Raw genomic sequence first — 22,706 nt, forward strand, 5'->3', positions numbered from 1 at the left:
GTGTACAAACATTTTGAAAATTTCGTTAAAAGTTTGAAATGCTAAATTGTATATAGTAGCAAATCTTGCTCAGAATTTAAAAAAAATCACTTATTTTATTCACACATACACACTACTTTTAGACATAATTTCATTATGTACCTGCATGTTTCGACTGTTTATACGTTTATTTGATTACCCTGTTTTTCTGATATTTACAGTTTATCCCTGTTAAAAATATTTCATCTTTCACATTGTTAGAAATATTTCAAAAATTTTACTTTACATTTGAACGATTTCACTCCATAAATAATGACCATTATTTTTTCATGATACTTTCCCTAATAAGTTTAAAAACTTTGTTTCACTAAACGAAATCATTAACCAAAAATTCATTTCCCTGAAATTTAAAATATAATACAATGCGTTAAACTTTAAACGATACTTCTTTTTGATCCTAACATATGCACTACACTTTCCACTGTATAGGTATGGTTGCAGGAGATAAGGCGTACGCAGACTGTAAGCTCTACGGATTGGAAGATTTGTAAAATACCAAAGAAAATCGATGATACATCACTACAATATTTACGTATTATAAGTGTTCCACCATATATCATGTGTCTTATCGTCCACATATGATACGAATATCCCCTCCAGGATAGATATGGTATATATATAGATACAGTATACTATTTTAGAGATTTATATTCCGAAAGGAAACAATTTTGTAAGTTTATGGAAATATTATAACTAGATTACAGATATTTATATATATTCATATTTTCATAACCATAACTAAAGAAACGGAATCCAAATAATTTGTTCCGCCTAGCAAATGTAATTTTTCATTTTATTTATATCTTTGTTTAAATTTTGTTTTGTTTAAAAAAATGAAGGAAAAAGAATGAACACATAGCAGTAAAAGCTATTGAATGGTTTAAAAGACAAAAAGCTAAAATAGCTGCATGGTTTTAAACAATCCTATATGCAGACAATGTCATTAAAAATGAGGTGATAGACGGAGGGTTATATTTCTTGCACATTGTGTATCAATGTATTACTGCGCCTTTAAATTTTCTATAAATACATAAGCATACACAATCTTTTTATGGTAATCAATTGCTGCTTTATCGTTTAGTTATTTTCTTATCTTACTTCCTAAATTTTCGTATTTTTAGTCTTCAAATATTTCATAGAATTATATTTGATATCAATAAGGATGATATAAGTAATTGAATAACGATGTATCATACTCTACTTTCTTATCGCAACATTTCAAAGCTGTTCTGGCAGTTGCAATACATTATAAATATTTAAATAGAAATGAAAGTCTAAAATATAAGTTTAATTAAAATATATATTAAATTAAATATAATTAAACTCCATACGCTGATACACAGTTACTGTTTATACGTGTCTACTTTTATTTTCTTATAATTTAGTGCTTCAAATATATCGATGTATTAAAAATCGTATTTTTAGTCAATAACTTCATATGCTAGATATGATAGCAATAAAATTGCGTTTCTTGGCGCTTTAAGTAACATAATTAACGCGTTCCGAATACGTTTATCACGTTTCAACGTGATAAAATACAATACATACAGTCTTCGACACGTGATAGATCGTTTGTATGAGAAATATTATGTACACGTTGACATTATTAATATAATTCATGTATATGTACATGTTTTTCTATGTTTAATCGTATGGATAATATACTTACTGATATTTTTACTAACCAATGAATAATTTGTTTTTAGCCTTTTTTAAATTTATTATCAATTATTTGAATTGACAACAAAAAATGAATTTCGATAAACCTCCTCTCATCATTTACTTTAATTAATCTATAAGTTCAGGGTGAATAATATTATAAATGTTGAAACACTGATTGTGATCAAAGTATATTTGCGGTGCAAAAATAAATTTGCTTTTAAACCGCAGCTAGTTCATACCGCAAGTAACTTAAACCGTTGTAAAAAATATTCTTAGTGGTCATGTTAATTAATCCATGTAACGTACAGTTACTACTGAAGATAATAATGAATAATTTAACTGATTTAAATAACTCTTTAATGATTAATCATATTGACATTGTTGTCTATAAAATTTTGTTTATATTATTACATTTTTATAACTTTTGTATAAAAATAAATTTGTTGTTATTCAGTTTCTCCTTGAGATATATTTTATTTTTAATTTGTTGTATACACTAGAGGAACAAATTTAGCTCACACATTTATTTAACTTAACATGAACAATCGTAACAATGAAGTCATGAAAAATGCAATATAAATATAATTGTCAATATAAAGCACCTCACATTTTAAAAGTGGAGAAATTTTTTAATGTACAAACGGGGTGTTATTCGCTTGTGTTATCAATCTTATTGTAACATGTACATATGGACTTCGCGAGACATAATATGATAAGAATAATAAATAATAAGAAGATAATTGAGAAATTCTTGAAATTAGATCAGAATACAATTTTTCTTTCGTATAACGTGATAGAATAAAATAATTTTCACCATTAAAAATTCAACTAGCAAATGTAAGTATTTGCAGTACGTATGCATACATAGTAGTTTATGTATTGAATATTCATGTTAGTTGTGTTAGCTATGTTCCTCTTTTAAAGATTCCCGTCAGACTATAAAAATAATGCTAGATTTGTAATTATCGAAAATGTTTTATATGTAACTGTATCTATGGTTTACTCTTTGAATAAAACAAAAGCGCAAAATTCACATACTTGAGTTGTTTTGAATTGCGCAATCAAAGTGTAATGGCAGTAACAAATAAAGAAATTAGAGTAGTATTGATAATAGCAATAATGTCAACTGTGAAAGTGATAAAGCTATCTATTTCTGAAATATTTCATTTTGAACCATTAAATCAACGTGTATTTCATTTTATTTGAGCATACCTGTTGAAAGATATAGCAATGTAAGTATATTTGATATAAAATAGGCATTATCACACATACTCACACACAAATAAACAAACCGGCGAATTTATAAAAAAAAGGAGAATATGAAAAACGACGTCCGTTTCTTCACTTAACTCGTTCTCGTTCGAGAGAATGAAAAAAGTTAGAAAGGAGGCGGAAGAAAGAAATGATTCATGATTATGAAGAGGAAGGATCATTAGTAATCAATCCATCATTGTTATCACCGTTCCGAGCAATATGTGTGTATCTTCATTTTAGCCTAAATCGATTCAGTTTTTGATTTAAATTCCTTGGTGTGTAAATGACAGCTACGAGAAGCGTGTTTTTATTAAATGCAAAATGAAACAATATCGCGCGGCGATATTGACGCGGATGTTCGAACGTAAAGCTTTGTCAACGTCAATGTACATTCCGCCGGTAATGCTGCGAAAATCGATCTCACCACGCGCGTACAGTGTCGCACTCGGACGAAGTTCACGTAATAGAGCGAGGTGTGCACGATGCAACGAGACAGTCAGTTCCGAGATCAAGTATAATAAAAATCGGCTGCGATTCGGGAAACGGAGAAGTGACACTCGGGAAAACCAAGGTTGGATCGACCGATCGCCTGCACACTAGCCGCGAAACGCAACGAAACGAACGCGAGGCAGCAGTGATCGTGGTCAAACGAGAATAACGAGATATCGGTAATCTCTTGTGTCTGCTCCGCTTCGGGCTTTCGTTCCTCCTCGTTGTCGAACGATCCTCCTCCAGTTTATTCGCGAACTACGATAAACATAGCAGTGGAAAAGGACGTGTGTGACATTACGAAGACTTTTCAGTACGCGACATTCGATGTTCACCATCCTGGATGGCATCTGTTCATGACTATTCATAGTGAAAGCGATCCGTAAAACGGGAAGACGAGATTCGGTTGCGAAAAATATGGGATTCTGCGGTGAAATATGGACAATAGGACGAACTGCTTCTTTCGTTCGACTCTGGTTATATTTTTAATGAAAACACGAGTTTTTGAGACCGAATGCGATTATCGATATACATCTATTCTATATTCTGAACTGTCGTTGTAAGTACGCGTTTTCTTTTAGCTTAATTTATATTTTTTGGACAATTAATTTCATATTACGTCATAATGCTGAAAATGTTTTAATAAAATTGCGAATATGTGTTTAATACGGTGTACAATTTGCACATTTTCTTGGATTATTATTTTACGTAATATTTGGCCCTCAGAGATTCACTGAACTAATTCATTGAATCAACGTTAATTCGATGTGACGTAAACTGGCATACTTTATACAGTACATTAAGAGAAATATGGTCCTTTTAAAACGATCTTGAATTTTGTAAGATAATGAGAATAGAGTAAGTTTAAATAAGAGACATAAAGAAATAAATTTCTAATTTTAAGATCATTTTATAAAGTAAATTAAGAGAAGAGGAAATTTCATGTTCTTGTACTATCTGCATTGACATTCGTTTGATATTAATTTTACTTATAGGAGATATTATTGCCAAAAGATAGCAAAAATTATATTTAAGAGAAGAGGAAACATCATGTTCTTGTATTATCTACATTGACATTCGTTTGATATTAATTTTACTTACAGGAGATATTATTGCCAAAAGGTAGCAAAAATTATATTTAAGTTCTTGACGCACAATTATATTAAGAATTGAAAAGTTTTAATATTTTTAAAGATCGAAAAATTCCAAAGAATCTATTTAACATTTTCGTATATCCGATCTCGACTGTTATTGTACGAAAGGTACATTAAATATTGAAAGAAAGATAATTCATCATATTCAAAATACCTTTTTGTAACTTACGTATTTTTCATAGGAACATTTAACAAATTTTTGATAAACATTTATGAAGTAAATCTTTCATTAATTACAAAAATTACAATAGTAGTTATTTTATTGAATCTATTTTATTCTTCCAATAATTTTTAATATCATTCAACATATATCATAGTAAACATAATAATCATGTTGGAACTTTTTATTTTATTCGACATCATTTGTTTGCTTATATTTAAATGCAAAAGGATCGTTACTAAGAGATTGACGTTTCTTATTTTATATTAATTAAACACAAAGATTAACGAAAATATTGGATTCAGAAATGTTAATTAACAAAATGGATACATTATGTGATTACTTTTATCTTTGTTTTAATGTTTTTTTTTAACATACTGCCTGGTTGTATTGTCTAATTAACATATTGAAAGCCTAATTGTTTGGATGTTAAAAGATCAAAAAGTTGTGTATTTAAAGCTATAAGATAAAGCTATAATTTGAAAATACAAAAGTAAGTTAATTCATAACGTATATTAATATTATATATATGTAATAATTTTTGTAATAAATGAATGATATTAATACGACAAATTTTATAGTATAGTTATGTTTCGAAACATTCGATCATTCTTCAATTCAAATTTTGGATAAAGATATATTGTGGTACTTTTGAAATATCAGTATATTTATAAAGCTATCAGAACTAGGTAGGATAATTATCAGTATTATATTGATACAATTTAAAATTAATGTTTATAAAATGTTAACCTTAAAGATACATCAAAATTATCGCTAATGAATGCACATTATATATCGTCAATTTGCATATGCATTAAAGATGGTGCAATTAAATAACGTAATATGCGTATTACAAGAATATTTGTAATTGCTACTCTCAGATAATTCATGCTTATAACAAATAATTTGTACTATGTACAATAATTGTGTTATTGCTGTAGATAATATTACATTTTCTTCAAATTCTGATAAAATCAGTTTGATGCTAGTTCTTTAAACTTATCGTTAAAAATTGCATATAAATTAAAAATTTAATTTTTTACAGTACACATTCAAATATACTTATTTATACTTAATTATACTTTGATATTCACCAAAAATTCTTTCTACTAACAGTATAACCATTCTACGTTTGAAATCCTCTAGATATCCGTTTTATCTTTTGCGATCGATTTCCTGCGGTTACGTGTTATTGGAGGAATACTGTGTCTCTTTCAAAATACTTCAAAGTCACTTAAAAAACTTTTATCATTCTTGTTCTCGCTTAATTGTTTACGATATTAAAGATTATTTGTTGTTTTTCTTCTTCTTCTGTCGTCTTGAACTGTCAAAATGATGGGAAACGAATATGAAAAATATAAAATGTAAATGAAACGGAAATTGAGATAGAGAATTCTGCGCATTTACATATTAACAATCAACGTCATGTGCTTATGTTCGCGCGCATCAGCGTTTCAATGAATCTATGCATTTTTATAAAGACGTTCGTTTCTCTCGTGCTGTTTAGAAATTATGCTGATGTATATAACTTAGTTATAATAGAACATAGTATATTTCAGTTATTTAAGCAGCCAATTACTATAGATAAGAGATCTAACCTTTTTACTTGTCGTGTTCCCAATTCACTTTCAAGTTTCATTTTTGGAACACCTGTAATCTATGGAGTTTTATAAGAGATATAAAACCTGAACTGTTACGCATGATCGAAACTTAAATTCAAAATATGATATATCAAATTTTATGTCTATAAAAAATATATATAAATTCAGTTCAACTCGTCTAAGAAGAAATAAAGGTGTTATTTTCTGTCTGCTGTCTAGTACTTTCCCGCGAAGGAGAAAAATATCCAACTTAAATAACACGTAATTATATTTATTAGACTGAAATTTCCATGATTGTTTTGATAGCAATTATAGTATTAAGTATCACGAGTTATAATTATCTTATGATAACTTGCTGTGTAGCAAGAGTGTCTTATTTGCACTACTACACGTGTGTACAGTATAAAATGCGACTTGAAAGGTGAAATCAATGAAAGTTACAAACAAATGAATGTGTACACGAAGGAGTATAATTGTAGTAATTGTATGTAAATATGTGATTATTTGTACAGCTGCTGAAATGAACAATTAATTAATCATATTGCTAGGAATGATATAGTCATAGCGAAAGAAATAGAAGGTGTTATTCGATACTTGTGTGCGTAACACGTTATCGAACATTTCTATTTATTATATTTTACATGTGTATCGTACATTTTTGTATCCTCAAATTTCCTGTAAATGCATAAAAATCCGCAGTCTGGTTATTACGTCTATTAATATTTCGTTACATTTATTTATGAACGCAAAAAAAAAGTGAACATGCTTAATGGTTCTTACAAATTCTGAAAATAATGGTTGCAGCTGAGAAATATTTTCTTAAATTAAATATAATAATTAACACGAAAGATAATCTTGTATTTCTAACAAACTATACGCTACGCTTTTAGAAATAATTTACTCTCACCTCTGCTTTATATTTACTTTAAATCTATATATCACTTCACAATTCTTTTACATACATTTACATAATATAATAAAATAACAATGAAATAAAAATAAATAAGAATAAAATGAAATAATAAAAATTTATATAGATTAAGCAATTGAAGAAATAACATTAGTATTGCGAACTCATTCTTGATGAATGTACCTGTAAAAAAATTTCCTCTCCAGATAAGTAATGATAGCTACAGACTCGCAATATTTTTCATTCCTTGAATCGCATGAGACACCAATCCATATTAATACCGTTTCATGTGAAATTATTTTCTTGTTATGAGTCCTACAAAAGGATGTAACTCGTATTTTTCCATGGGCTGATAGAACAAAGAGGGGCAAACGTGAAACGAATCGGTTCGAGATGGCATTGCAGTAACTTGCCAGTACTTAATCGAAGCAAGAAGTGATAGAAACATCGAGCCGGCCTACCAGACTACGTGTCGGATCATTGAGCAGTGAATAAAGAGGCGGTGACTAAACTATTCTGGGACATGGAATAATCAGCATACGATCGCGACAAGTTCATTTTACTACACGTATTGCACGATATCGGTTAGATTCGTGACAGTTCATGCACGTAACTCGTTCATATATGGGAAAATAGTTGGAACCAAACGCGATGAATTCTGGTGACAAGAAGAAGAAAGGGCTCGATGGCGGTTGGGGATGGCTCGTTTGCCTTGGCAGTAGTCTCATCACGGTAACAATATTTACTTATAATTGTTTCTTGTGTTTCAGTATCAAAAGTTTCTATGGATATATTATGCGTGTTCTACAAAACTTTTTGAGATTTTACCTGTATTGTAATGAAACACAACTATCGTGATTATACCGATAAAATATAAAAATATAAAACAAATCTGAAAATGTATGTGGAAATTACGAAGTGTTTGTTGCAAATGTATATTTCCATTTAGTGAAAAATTAGTGTATAGCATAAACGATGGCTTTAAACATATAATCGATGCTAAATATATTCTCAGTACATATTATGGGTTACTAATATGATTAATTGTTCAAACACTTTGACGATTTGAGTATGTTTGTATAAGTCGTTGTATGCATTTATGTTATATACATTTTCAGATTCGTTTCTACCAATATGTATAGTTATAATTGTCGTGTCTCATTACACCGCGAATAAAATTTCAAAATATGTTATGTTACATAATATATTCATATTATAAGGCATTACATAAGAATATTACATAATATATTGATAAAAATTTACTATATATGTATTTATGAACATAAATATCCACTCTATACATAAATATATTTGTAAGCCGCTGTGCATGAACTTTCCGTTTTAATTCTATATACATAAATATACTATAATATATATATGTTTGAAGTCTTAGTAACCTATTTTTTCTAGATTCTGATATCTGTTAATTCTGATATCATTATATCTTTGTTATCAAATCGATTTGCTTTTTCAACTGGCACCTCTGCAAATCGATTTATTCGTAGTTATGTAGTGTTTATTCCAGAGCGACCTCTGGTGGTTCGGGACCCACCTTAACCTGTAAATCTCACATGTCTTGCGATTATACCAAAAATCATTACTACAATCTCTACAATCTCTACTCGTTCTGCGAGTACGCATTAAGACGTTAGACTAGTAGTGCCGAAAAACAGATATCCATGTGTCCCAGAGTACTAGAGCTTTTGTACGCGAATGCCACAATGTATAACTCACACAACAACTGTGTGCTGTATAAATCAAAGTAGTCGCTAATGAGCTTACAGTTTATGCGATTAAAATAAGTAATGCAAACAAATGGACCTACCATCTTTGTGCTTTTAGTTTCACAAATCTCATTGATAGGTAACTTCAGGGCCGGCGCAAGGTGGGTTCAGCGCGTTCGCCGGAACCCGGCCCCGTGTTTTGAGAGACTCCGCGGTCTGCAAAAATTACCCAATTAAAAAACATCTATTTTGATTAATTTTTTACAGAATGATGATACCATTAACAGATGCAACACATTTTTTTAATAGCGTTGATTCAGTTTAAAGGAGTAAGAGAAATCATAAAGGTACAATGTAACTCCATAAAGACCTCATATCCTGGAAACTACTTTAGATAAAAAAAATCCAGGCGCTTTCAGAGAAACGTACTTTTTAGAGAAATTAAACTATATCAATAGTTTGTTGCAAAAATCATACATGATTACAGATTTTCTACTTTCATTGAATCTTTTGCCCCTTGAAAACGAATTATTCATGCGAAAAAATATTACTTGGATTTGTTTAAAAAACTACTTATAAAAAATATATAATATGTAACAGAATTTGTAAATAAATAATTCCTCGTTGTAAAATTTAAGTGTAAGATTTGAATGTGTATACAGGCCCTGCAAAATTTTTGAATCCGGCCCCGCAAACTGTCACCCCAGCCCTGGATAACTTCATGCAATTTTGTTGCACTATTGTTACATGGTATTGTCTTTAGTATTATATGAAGATACATTTATTAGCTATTGTATACTATGTTGTTTAATATATATATTATGTATGTACTAAATATTTAATTATTAATTAGTATGTACTAATTATTTAAAACTACGTATTTACTGTAAGTCACGGAAATATTCGAATATTTCTAAAAGCTATTTATGTATACATACATGTGTTACACAAAACATCTTGAAATGTCATTAAAACTATAACGAGACACGACTGTTGTGATTATATTGGAAAAATTTGAGATGAATCTGATAATACATATATAGAAAATATGTAAAAGTTGCAAAATATTTAATTAGAAGCATATATTTCATAAAGATGACCGAAGTACTTGTATAGTCAGTTATTCAGTATATTAGTAAACTACAACATATAGTGAAATCATTTGTAGCACTAATTGTATATTTAAAATTACTATTTATGCAGTGCATCAATCTTCCACTAAATGTATATATATATATTTGTCCTAAATGTCTTGTAATTTCTATATACATTTGCGAATTGGTTTCAAATTTTACTATTCTAATCACGATAGTGGTATCTCATTATAATGCCAATGCGGTATCAACGAGTTTCGTGTAACGCTCATAATAATGTATCCACAAAAAGGTTTTGTAGGAAATATTCGAATACCTTTGAGAGCTGTTGTATATCCTGCTTATTTTAAAAACATTTGTATCAACAATATGATCGACTTTTCATTTGCGAATATAATTTGAATATTATACGATGGTGCATTTTCCAGCTTTCTAGTTAAGAATGAGTACATCTTAATAATGGCGTGAAAGTTGTCGCACAAATTTGAATACATAAATTAGTCGGGAATCTCAATATTTCGGAGTATAACTATAAATAATAATAGTAAGAAAATTATTCTTTTTATTTTGAATATTTATTTTTCTCCATTAAAATATATTTATGTTACGGAATATAATCGCGTCAAATCACTCAAAAAATATTAATAAAAGCGCGCATGCACTAGTGGTACTGAAAATGTATAAAAAAAACTCCCAATATGCATAGGAGATTGATAGTTATTCAACGTGATGAATATTTACATGTACATTTTTATTCAAATCTACAAAACTAAAGTGACGTTTTTATGGTAATTATCTTAACACAGAAAATATGTAATACATAATTTTATAAATTTGGTTTTCAGCTTTCTTTAAGATCTTTGGATCCCTCGTTTGGACTCCTTTTCCACGACCTCTTTATAGAACTTGAGATTGACTCTACAGGAGCGTCATTCATAATGAGCATTCTTGATGCTATTGTTAACTTCTCAGGTATTAAGGAAATACGCAAATAAATCTAAATACAATATAATTTGTTTACATATAACGCCAATTGTTGTTTTATAATTACGAGCAATCATAAAATATATATAGTTATTTTCTACATTAGAAAACATAAATTTTTTCATTAATAATTCATAAATAATTATCATTAGAGTGATTTCTGATATTTAATTATATCGTATGTTGATCTATAAAACAATTATATTTTATTTATTTTTTATTTAAAACAAATTTACCATAATAAATTTTATTTATTTTATTGTAATTCTTTTTTGTTTAATTATAATTTAGGTCTCTTAATAGGACCGTTATTGAAAAAGTATTCTTATCGACAAGTGGCTTTCTTTGGATCTCTTTTAAGCTGTACTGGACTGATATTGACGTCGAGGGCTAATAGCATGTTTCATATTGTTTGCACTTATAGTGTGTTAGGAGGTATGAAGACAAGATAAGTCTTTGGATTCTAATATACTAATTATATGTAATATAATTAGTATATTAGTAATTATATGTAATATAATTAGTATATTAGTATATTAGATTCTAATTTACTAATTAGTATATTAGATTCTAATATACTAATTATATGTAATATACTAATTATATTGCGCGTAAATTTTATATTTACATAATATATATCTTTCTGGATTGGTCTCTCGTGTATATACATATGTATAACCATTTACATAAGGTTAATGCTTATGAAATATCCTTGTTTTTCAGATAAAACTTCAATTATACGTAGTTTCTTTAAAACATCATATATTTCATCAAAATGATTTTTATTTTATTACGTGCAGACTTTCCAACAATCAATTAATTTCATTATCCGGACTTTTTAAAAATTATAATCCTAAAATCCAAAAACTTTTCTATTGCCACTTTTGGAATTCCTTTACTTCAAAATAATATAAGTTTAAGCAAGATTTTAGTTGATTCTAAATTCAAAATTCTAGTTGATTTCTATTTGTTTATTAAATAAAAGTTGTTTTTTATTAATTCTACATGTATTTCATCAATTTGTTTCTAATATGTTTCTGCCATAATTGTAGTTTTAGATTATAGAGAATGATAATAACTAAAGAATAATATATGACTCTCTACAAAGAACATTTTGCTTTTTCATTTATGTGATGGTCTTATCCTAAATGTTTTCAATCATGACACATGGGAATTTGTTTTAAAACTCGACGCTATTTATTTCTTTCAAGTTTAATGACTACATCCATTCTGTTTAGTTCCTGTACATTAATTAACACATCTGTTTACCTTTTCTACTTTATCCTTAGTTTTTCTTATTTGAATCATATAAGGAATATTAATGGAATGACCTACTTTCATTTTATACACTTAAAGCACATTGCTGTTTCATGAACTATTTCCTTATAATATGTAATTAATAATACATCTAATATAATATAATAATATATTATATTACCATTGCCTGTATAAATAATATTTCCGTAATATGCCTTATTTTCAAACGAAAAATCACTCTTTTCCAATTTCAAGAATCATTGTACTAACATTATTATTATATAACAATTGTACTAACATTTATATCCATTTGTAAATCAAAAATTCTTATTTTTTACAAATTCTACAACTGTTTCCCTAATTTTAATTTTATATAAATTTCGTTTCTTAAAGATCGCTTATAATTAGATTCTGATATTTCTTCTAGAAATTTTATTCGTATTTGGTATATGTATATTATAAAAAATTTCTCCCTTAGTGTAGTTAATAACTTTCTAACGTTTTAAACATTTTAATCTTTTAAACTCAATCTATCTAACATTTTAATACAATTATTTATAAGGAATGATAATCAGTGTTTTTATTCATAACAAATAATGAACAAATATGCCTTGTTATGTTCATTTGTTGTTAAGTATTACTGTATTTACTTAATTTATTTTCATATACTTATGACAGGCTTAGGAACTGGACTGGCCATCGCATCAGCGTTCGTGGCGTTGAATACATTTTTTCAGAAAAAAAGAGGACAAGCTGTTGGTTTTTCTATGGCTGGAACAACTTTGGCCATGATGATAGTACCTCAGGTACGAGATATTTTTGTTTTTAATTGTTACATTTCGTTTTTATGTGTATATAAGCATTAACTCATAAGAAGTGTAGCAATATTTGCTAATATTATTTAACATTTTTAATATATTTTCTTTATACCATATTTTATATTACATAATAGTTTTAGCCAAATTTAAAATACGATATATCCCTACAGACTTTTCTGTAATCTTTCTAGATGCGATAAGTTATCTTTTATAAGAATGATTTCAATAGATGTATGATTCAGATAATTATAAAAATTATATTCATCGATGGTTTCTTTCTCCTCTTATAGTTAATTCATCTTCTTTTGAATTCATATGGATTTCGTGGAGCGATGTTAATGGTTGGAGGGTGGGCGTTGCATTCCACTATTGGCGCTTGTTTATTACGTCCATTTGAACCTGAAATTAAAAGTACAAATGCCGATACAAAGGTAAGATTATATTACTATTGAAATCTAATATTATGTTAGACCTCATTGAAAATTCAACGTAATTTGTGATGCAAATACGTACATATAAAAACAGGAAGTTTTGCACTATAAAATAAATCAGAATTGCAAAATTCCGATTCTTTTTTTTAAAGTCTGAAAGTTTTTTTCTTTCGAAAATACCTTAAAGTTTTGTGAGACTTAGAAATTTACTAAGCCAAATTAGACTTGATCAAAAAGATTTAGAAACATCAATTTGTTTGATTATTATAATAACACTCGAATAAACATTCACGAAATAGGTTCACTTTAAATCGTTTAACGGAAATAGAATTTCCCGTGTCATTTTTATTTTTTTATCCTATTATATCTTTCAATCGACCGTTTTGTATTTCGAGTAATTCTAGTATACGAAGATTGAATAAAAGAAAAGAACAGATTAGTTAACAATGGCTCGAAAGGAGTTTTAGTGCTGAATAAATAATTCATCAAAGTCACCTTTATACTCTTCATAACATTTCCATGAAACTATTACCGATGAATCTTTCTGCAAACAGAAATAAGTTCAAATATAATTTCGTTTAAATAGTGTTTTCTTTTACGCCAATTTGAATTACTATTTCTTTATTCTTTTAATAATATTTGCTTTATAAAATAATTCTTGAGAAAATTTTTATAATTGTTTACATGTTAACGATAATTAATTATTAAATCATTTTAAAGTAGTGCTGTATTTTTTCACTTCATCTCAAAATGTTGGAAAGTGAAATATATCATATTTATTAATAAGTAATATAATATCATTTGTTTAATAATTGTTTAATTTTTCTCGTGGGAGTTTGTTATAATTTTGTCAATTGATCAGTTATCGTTTTTTCATTGTGTTAAATTTTTTTTATACTTTATATTGTCTTATGGCAATCAAAATGAATAAAAATTTGTCGAGGCTAAGTTTAATAAATAAAGCAACTGATATAATAGCTTCTAATAATACTCTTTTATTGTTATAAATATTTTTTTATTCTGTGTAATATTTTTAACGTGCGCGACCAAATATTATCATAAATTGAAACATGAATGTCCAGTTTATTAATATGAATTACTTCCTTGTTGATGCTATTTATCACTTCCTTACTTTCTGTTTCTAAATTGCAGCGATTACCATTTAAAGTACAAAATATGAAACGATATAAATTCGAATAATTCGAATAATTGGATGATTGAATAAAATTGTATTTAAATTTCTTTTTAGCAGAGAAATTTTAGGAATTCAACAAAATTAGCTTCATAGATTTAAAAACAAATATAAAACTTCAAATTTCTATTATCCAATGATAATTGAATATTAAATTAATCACTATCATCGACTAGTTATTCGAATATGAAATGTCATTTGTTGTTGTTCGTGTTAATTTATACAGTAAAGATATGGTGGGTTGATTACACATTAAGCGAAAATAAATACATATTTAATCATTTATCTAGAAACCATCGTCAAGCATTTACTCTTACCATTTTACACAGTTAATTCATCAAAATTAAGGATCCGTGTCATCTAAGATTGACTCATACCATGATGACTCAATTATTAATGAATTCTAACTGCACGTTTGTTCTAACTCATTTTTATTCTAATTCAATTCTATTCTATTCATTTTTCATTTCATTCTATTCATTTTTCAAAAAAGATTCAATTTACGTATATTTCATTGGTATAAAGGGTACAAATTTATGAAAATATGAACCATGAAAATTCCATTTAGAAATTAACAAATATTCAATTCTAACTCCAAGCAATAATATTAAACTTCATAAACTTTAAACTCAGTATTCCTAGTTTACCAACTAACGGAGATAGAAAACAATTAAGAGCTAGAGTGACGGCATATACACATATTTCATGTTATTGTTAGAAAAACTTTGTTAATTGAATTATTGATTTTTTTACAATGAAAACGATAAAATTATATTTAAATGATATTGGAAAAATAAAGAACACCTTATGTATCATCGATCTGCTGGAAGAGTGACACAACTGTGAAAGGTAAATTATTATTATTGTATATTATCTTTATTTGTATTGTTTATTGCATTCTCACTCCCCTACAATAGATAGTTCGAAATATAAAATTGTTAACATTTTAATATCATACTTCCGTAATATTAAATTTGATCAAAATTACATACGTAAAGTTACGTAAAGCATTTCTTTTTCACACATTTTTCTAAAAATCAATGAGCCCTAAAGGAGCAATATATGAGGTTAATATATTATCTAATATTAATATTGGCAATTTAGCAATGAAAAAATTTGTTTACTTTTAGAATTCAGATAATAATCTTTGAATTGTAAACATCTGCAGTTATATTGTTCCTGTATTATATAAATTGTTTATTATTAAAAAAAGAGTTAAAATAACTTTCCACTTGTAACATCCTTTTTGTTAAATATGTATAATTTTATTAAACAAGATAATGACACTCTCATTTTGGGAAATAAATCACTTTTAGAATTAATTTTTGCAGGTATCTTAAGATTGACAATTTTTTAAATGTGCCATTCTCCTAGCAAATTGACGATACCTTTCATTCAGTGATCATTGAACTAAACAAATGGGGCAAAAAGCTTCTTATTTTAATGGAAATTTGTTGGAACGGATTACGTTTAGTTTCTAATAATACCTAGTCTTATCATTCGTAAATTTGTATTATGATCCTGACTAATATTCTCATTTGATAAATATCGATGACTTAGGCAAAAAAGGAAAAAAAGACATTAATGGACAATTATTATTTATAACAGCATAGAAATAATTCAACTAGAAGTGACATATTATTACAAGTAGAAAACAATGGAATGGTGAAGGAGATTAAATGTGATACAAGTGACTCCGAGAATAATATGCTGGAATATAATAAAACGGAGGAGATAAAAAAGAAATCTCAAAATGAATACCTTAGGAAGATAAAGGAAACCTTTGATTTAGACTTACTTAAAGATGGCATCTATCTAAACATAGTTATTGGCTTGAGTTTATATTATGTTGCTGAATCGAACTTCAAACTAATGACACCATTTTTTTTAACTAGCATACGTAAGTAATACTTTAAAAACGAACTTAAGTAAGATTGGTACCGTAGCAGAGGATGTTGTTAAAAACTATTGAAATTTATATAAAATGTTTTAATATCGTATTCGTTTAAATATTTAATTTTTGTATAAATACGTTTAGGAAAATAAAATAATAGATATATTAAATATTTAATATAAAGACTAGAAATATTGTATTGATAAAAATAGTAACAATAATATTGCAATATCACAGTAGGAAAACGTTTATGCTTCATCTAACATCCTAGCTACGGTACACAGTGGAGCGAAACCCGAAAAAACGCGACAAATGGTCAAAAACTTGATTATAGAATTTCTAATAAAATATTATTAATCTAATGGCATCATCTATTGCGAGTATAACATACTACATATCTAATATATGTATGTTATAGTTTAAGGACTATAAAGTGATATACCATAAATAAATAAATAAATAAATAAACGAAAATGATATTATGAATAGAAAAGTTTCATAAAACGACTTTCATCAAAATATTATAATGAATATACCTAATCTTAGTAGTAAATGAATTAAATAATAGAGTGGGTTTAAAAAAAAAACTGTGAAACGGTGAAATCAATTTTTCGATCGTTTATCGCGTTTTTCGGGTTTCGTTCCACTGTGCTCCATTTTTTAGGATATCGGTAGACTTTTCGAAGGAACTTGGTCGACAGGAATGAGCAAAGCGGAAGTTGCCTCTTGTTTGTCGATATCTGCATTCACCGACATTCTTGCCCGTCTTTTACTACCAACCATTTTCGATAGATTGGGATTCAAGAACAGAACCGTCTTCTGGGTTTTCTGTATTCTAGTTGGAATTGGACGATCTAGTATGTACTTTGCGTTTATATCTACCATGTTATTTCCACATACAAATACTCTATACGCATATAAAGTTTCTACGTTGCCATTAATGATACTTTGTATGTCAAAGGAACTCAGTGTCAATATCGAGAAGCATGAGAATCATAATTAATAATGCAGTAGTAGCAAATATAATTAAATCGATATATTTTCAATAGTCAGAAAGAATAGCAACATGGCTTTTGATAAATTACATTTATGTAAAATTACGTAGTAGGTATTGGTAATGATTAGCATGCTTCTTTATATATATATATTTTGCACATTTAAATTTTCCATAAATGCATAGAAATTATCAATCTAATAATGATCTATCGTTAACTTTGATACGAATTCTCAACTAAATAGCGATCGATCAGGTTCAACCAATCGGTTGATATCGCGAATCTCGAATGAGTTAACACTCAAGGTGGAGGTAAATTGAATATATCGAGTGTTAGTATGATTTGGTACTTTATTTACACTTTTAGTATACACGAGGAGTTTGACGTTCTGATCGCGACGGTTGTACGATCTTGTTGAAACTGAATACGATGTAGTATGACACGAACGGTACGACGCTCTGATGAAGAGTGTTCTAGGATGTTGTTGCTCCCTCCACCAGAAGCTTCGTCTCGTTCGTACATTCTGACTTTCATATCGCATATCGTCTGGTATTGCCAACTGTTTATCTATGCCCTGATCCATCGACACTTAAGGTGTTTTTTAGTCTCTTAATGATGTCCGCATCATAAGGTTTTGCGTAAGCAATTCGGACTTTCTAAAAAAAGAGTATGTATCGTCTGAGTCATAAACTGACAGCCACTCCAAATCCCAAACAGACTTAAAGCAATAAATAACAAATCGCTCGTTCTGTGAAACCAAATATTCTAATTAAAGGATACATATCAAAAATGACTCCTTCAAATTTTTTAACTTTTCAGATAGTAACACATATCGTTTTTATTAGAAGCTATATAAGCTCACAGCATGGTGGAATTGATATTACAAAAAAAATGATCTATATATTGATTCGTTGTCATATTAAAATTATGCAAATCTAGAAAAAGCTTTGACGTGAGGTCCACATGATTTAATTAGATACACTCAGATACACTCATAAGAATTATGTAATATAATGAATAAAGTTAAAATTTATTAACAATAGGTAAAAATTAAAGGTACTAGAGTATTCTTTGGCTCTTCTATAGAAAAATAAACATGAACAAACATGAGTCTTTTTTTATCATGAGTCTTTCAATTTTCTTATAGTTCTTCTAGTATTTAGATAATTCTCTTATGGTAGAATCTTTCATTTTATATTTTTCTTTTTATGCAACTTCTTGTTACTGAAATTACATGCATATTTTGAATAGATATTTACCATCAAAAGTATTAATATTGTTCCTTCATTTTTTCTAATTTCTGTTTATTATACTTTTCAGTTATGGCAGCGCAATCTAAAGGAATACTTTTGATAATAACATTCGTGATAATAGGGTTTTTACGTGGCGCCACTTTGGTAAATTTAAACCTTACCGTTTCCGAATATTGTCCTTTAAACAAGCTGCCAAATGCCTTTGGGATGTTTATGGTATTTAAAGGTTTATTCGTTGTAATGCTGAGTCCTTTAATTGGTAGGTCTTTAATAATTTAATTTAATAGAATCGCATACAATACAGGATTTTAATTTTATACATAATATATATATATATATTATCTTTTACTAACCTACTATATATATATATATAGTATAATATATAATATACTATATAATATACTAATAATAATATACTATATATATATATATATATATATATATATGATAGGTTAGTAAAAGAATATAAGTCGAATTTTGGATAAAATTTTGTAGGATATGTACACTAATATGCTAATCATTCCCTTCATAATTTAAGTCAATTATAACATCAGGTGTTTTAATACTTATAGAGGGGCATGCATAAAATCATATTTTTCTGGAATGAAATATTAAAATATAGCTTTATGAATGAATAGAGCAAAATGTAGAAATGTAAAATTAGTTCATGACATTATTTAATATTGTAAAAAAGATATGTTATGTGATAATATATTATACTATTAAATATGATGGAAATCTTTTATGTTAATTAATTTTTATTTTTATCTTAGGATACATCAGAGATGTCAGCGAAAGTTATGCACTTTGTATACATGTTATGACACTAATGATAAGCATTACGTTCATTACATGGAGTATCGAGTGTATGTATAGGACATTTAAAAACAGGAAATCTGTTTTAGCTAAACAAGCACAAGACATCGTGATAGAATAATTATCATATATTTAGCATTTTCACAAGAACAGATAGAACATAATTTTAATGAAATTCAGACAAAACTTTATCTAAATAGGTAATGGATATTTATTATGGTTTGACTGGCAAATGAACACTGCTTCATCAAAATATTCTATTATTTATCTATTTGAATAGAATAATATTTTGTCGAGCAATGAATATTCCATTATTGACGCATTATTTATTATGAAAATTTATATTAATATGTTAATTAACTCTTAAAAAATATTTCACAATACTGTATGCAGCGTATAACTGTTTGCAACATCTGCAAGCATGAATATTGTATTCAATAATTCCGTCTCTTATATTTTTTTTACTTTTAGCAGTTTAGATTGTAAGCCTTGAGATACTTTTGTGAGTAATTTTACAAAAGTAAACATTAAGTACTAGATAATGTTGTAGTGGAGATAGATGAATTTTTCGTTTACGTTACATAATCACTAATATACATCACATAGTTTCGATCTAATGCAATATTATTTTTTTAATAAGAAGATCGTTCTAAGTTCTTTTTGTTACATCTTGAGCTAGAGTCAGTAAAAAACAAAATTTTTAAAATGAGTTTACGGTACAAGTGGTATTTAATGAAGGGAAAGAGAAATTAATTTTATGGAATTCAATAATAAGAATTAATAATTTGCAAGAGTAAAAATGTTGTGATTTGTAAAAAACGAAAAATTGTCGTCCAGTATCGAACAATTATTTAATCAGTAGATTTTTCGGTCTAAATGATTAATAATATTAAAAGAAAACGTTTATATGTTAGAATCCACATTTTTATTCAAATATTATTTTTACATATATCAAAAGTAAAATAATTGATATTTTTTTGGTCTGTGCATTCGACGTGTGCCCAGTCTTCACATTCGTGATTTTTTGGAACATTGAAACCCTTAGCGGCCTGTTTCTGGATCATTTTATTTTTGATGCTTCAAAGCATCATTCATGTTCTCCTTTGTATATCTTCCTTTTCTCTACTTTGAAATATCAGGCATTTTTCTGCGGGAGAACGTAGAAGAAAAATTAAATGAATACAACAACAATGAAACAAATTGAACTTACAGATAGATAAAATTTGGTCTATTGCTGATTCGTTGATACAGGGTGACAAACACGTGGAAACGTTTTAGATCATAATGTATATTTATACATTACATAGAATTGTTATATTCATTTGTTTATTTAAATAAAAGTGCTAATATCTGATAAAAAAGATCAGTACTAATTTTGATCGCTGTATGCCGGTCGATACTGCACGACTCTCCTCTACAGATTAGTTGAAGAAGGTTTGTGTCTTTTAGGAAGCTGTCGGTATTGCAACTTCTACACGTGTATCCATTGTTATATAACATGCAAGCTAGTTTATCTTTGTGATATTTTAAATGTTGATATCCTTAAATTTAGTTCCGCTATATTATACAGGATACTCCACTTAGTATGGTCAGCTGAAAATTATGTTGTTGTTAAATTTATCTACATTAGTAAAATTTTGAAACTGATCTAACTATTTATATATTTTTTGAACCTCAACATTATATAGTAATGGGTATATAATAGTATAATAATAATAGGTATATTTCAGGTGATCATGTTAAGTGAGATAGGCTATTTATTAATTTTTGTCATATGTTTTATATGAAATTTTCAAATATAATGTATAATTTATGTTACTTACAATATGACAATCGAATTTAAATTTTTAAATTTTATTTAATTCGTTTATTGGAATCTTATTAAAAAAATATGTGTATATGTATATTACTAACTATTTATATATTAGTAAATACCAAAACACGTGTAAATATTGTAACTTATCATAGTGAATTTAAAAATTAGATATTTCTTTATTCGTAATAGCCAAACACGTTGAAAGGAGGTGCAATGACAGTCGGAAACTGATGCGATCTTTGTATTTACAATTAATTTCAAATTAAATATATTAAAGTATAACGAACACAATTAATAATGTTTATATAAATGCTATGATGTTAATCATAGATTTCATGTTATTATTCTCATAATGAGATGTACCTGACATTTTGTATATCGTAGGAATCTTTCATGTACATAGTTTTGGAGCACCTTTGATGAGAATTTAAAGTAAAAGAATTAAGAAAAATTGTCGCAATCTGTTGTAATATTATGACGAAAATTACCTGTTAGTCGAATTATTGTATCTATACATATCTTCCTACCTCTTTAGACAAAAACAGTATGTTGAATTGAAATTGTTATTGTAGTAAAAATTATACAAACTTTCTAATAAAGAAAATAAATATAAAACACGCCCAGAACAAAATTTATTTGTGTTAAATATTAATATTGTTTACATAAATAAAATAACATATTCTCCGTAGTTTTAAAAATACATACAATGCATACAACATAATAATATATTATATACATAAGTACAAATACATATAGAATTATAGAAAATAATATTCCTTTTCATTTAAAATGAAAATAAAAATTAATATTTAAATATAAAGTTCTCAAATGACAACTCAAAACTCTACTTAATTGAAAAAGTCTGAGAAAGAGTATTTCTTATTACAATCAAAATGTTTTAATCTCTTAAGTTTGTAAATATTTTCGGGGACACATTTATTCAATACATTTGTATATAAGAACTTTGAAAAATCTTACTATAATAAAACAAACTATTTTGCAATCTTTTATTAGAGATTATTCACTAAAAATTCATATCAACAACATATTTATAAGTATATATACATCCATTCCGAAAATATTTTCTGGCGCCTAACAAACATGTATAATGTATTCGTCTTTGGTCTTCTAAAATATTTCTATTTATCTGTTTTAATATTAAC

The 22,706-nt window shown here is 27.5% G+C and overlaps 1 protein-coding gene across 4 annotated transcripts; it reads left to right on the plus strand.

Moving 5' to 3' along the window:
• The first annotated feature begins 3,406 nt into the window (after positions 1-3,406).
• On the plus strand, positions 3,407-20,938 carry LOC126916597 (monocarboxylate transporter 2-like). 4 transcript variants are annotated; one of them, XM_050722555.1, is made up of 10 exons: positions 3,408-4,003; positions 7,626-8,001; positions 10,933-11,059; positions 11,363-11,506; positions 13,007-13,134; positions 13,437-13,577; positions 16,378-16,669; positions 17,365-17,520; positions 18,979-19,170; positions 19,685-20,938. In XM_050722555.1, the coding sequence occupies exons 2-10, from the start codon at positions 7,921-7,923 to the stop codon at positions 19,846-19,848; spliced, it is 1,425 nt and encodes a 474-aa protein (XP_050578512.1). In that variant the 5' UTR covers positions 3,408-4,003; positions 7,626-7,920; the 3' UTR covers positions 19,849-20,938. The 4 variants fall into 4 exon arrangements, with proteins under 4 accessions (XP_050578514.1, XP_050578513.1, XP_050578515.1 ...); XM_050722557.1 differs by lacking the exon at positions 16,378-16,669 and having other exon boundaries at positions 3,407-4,003; positions 17,328-17,520; XM_050722556.1 differs by lacking the exon at positions 11,363-11,506 and having other exon boundaries at positions 3,407-4,003.
• Positions 20,939-22,706: the final 1,768 nt, after the last annotated feature.

Source organism: Bombus affinis, chromosome 5 (assembly GCF_024516045.1).
Source record: "Bombus affinis isolate iyBomAffi1 chromosome 5, iyBomAffi1.2, whole genome shotgun sequence".
NCBI lineage: Eukaryota > Metazoa > Arthropoda > Insecta > Hymenoptera > Apidae > Bombus > Bombus affinis.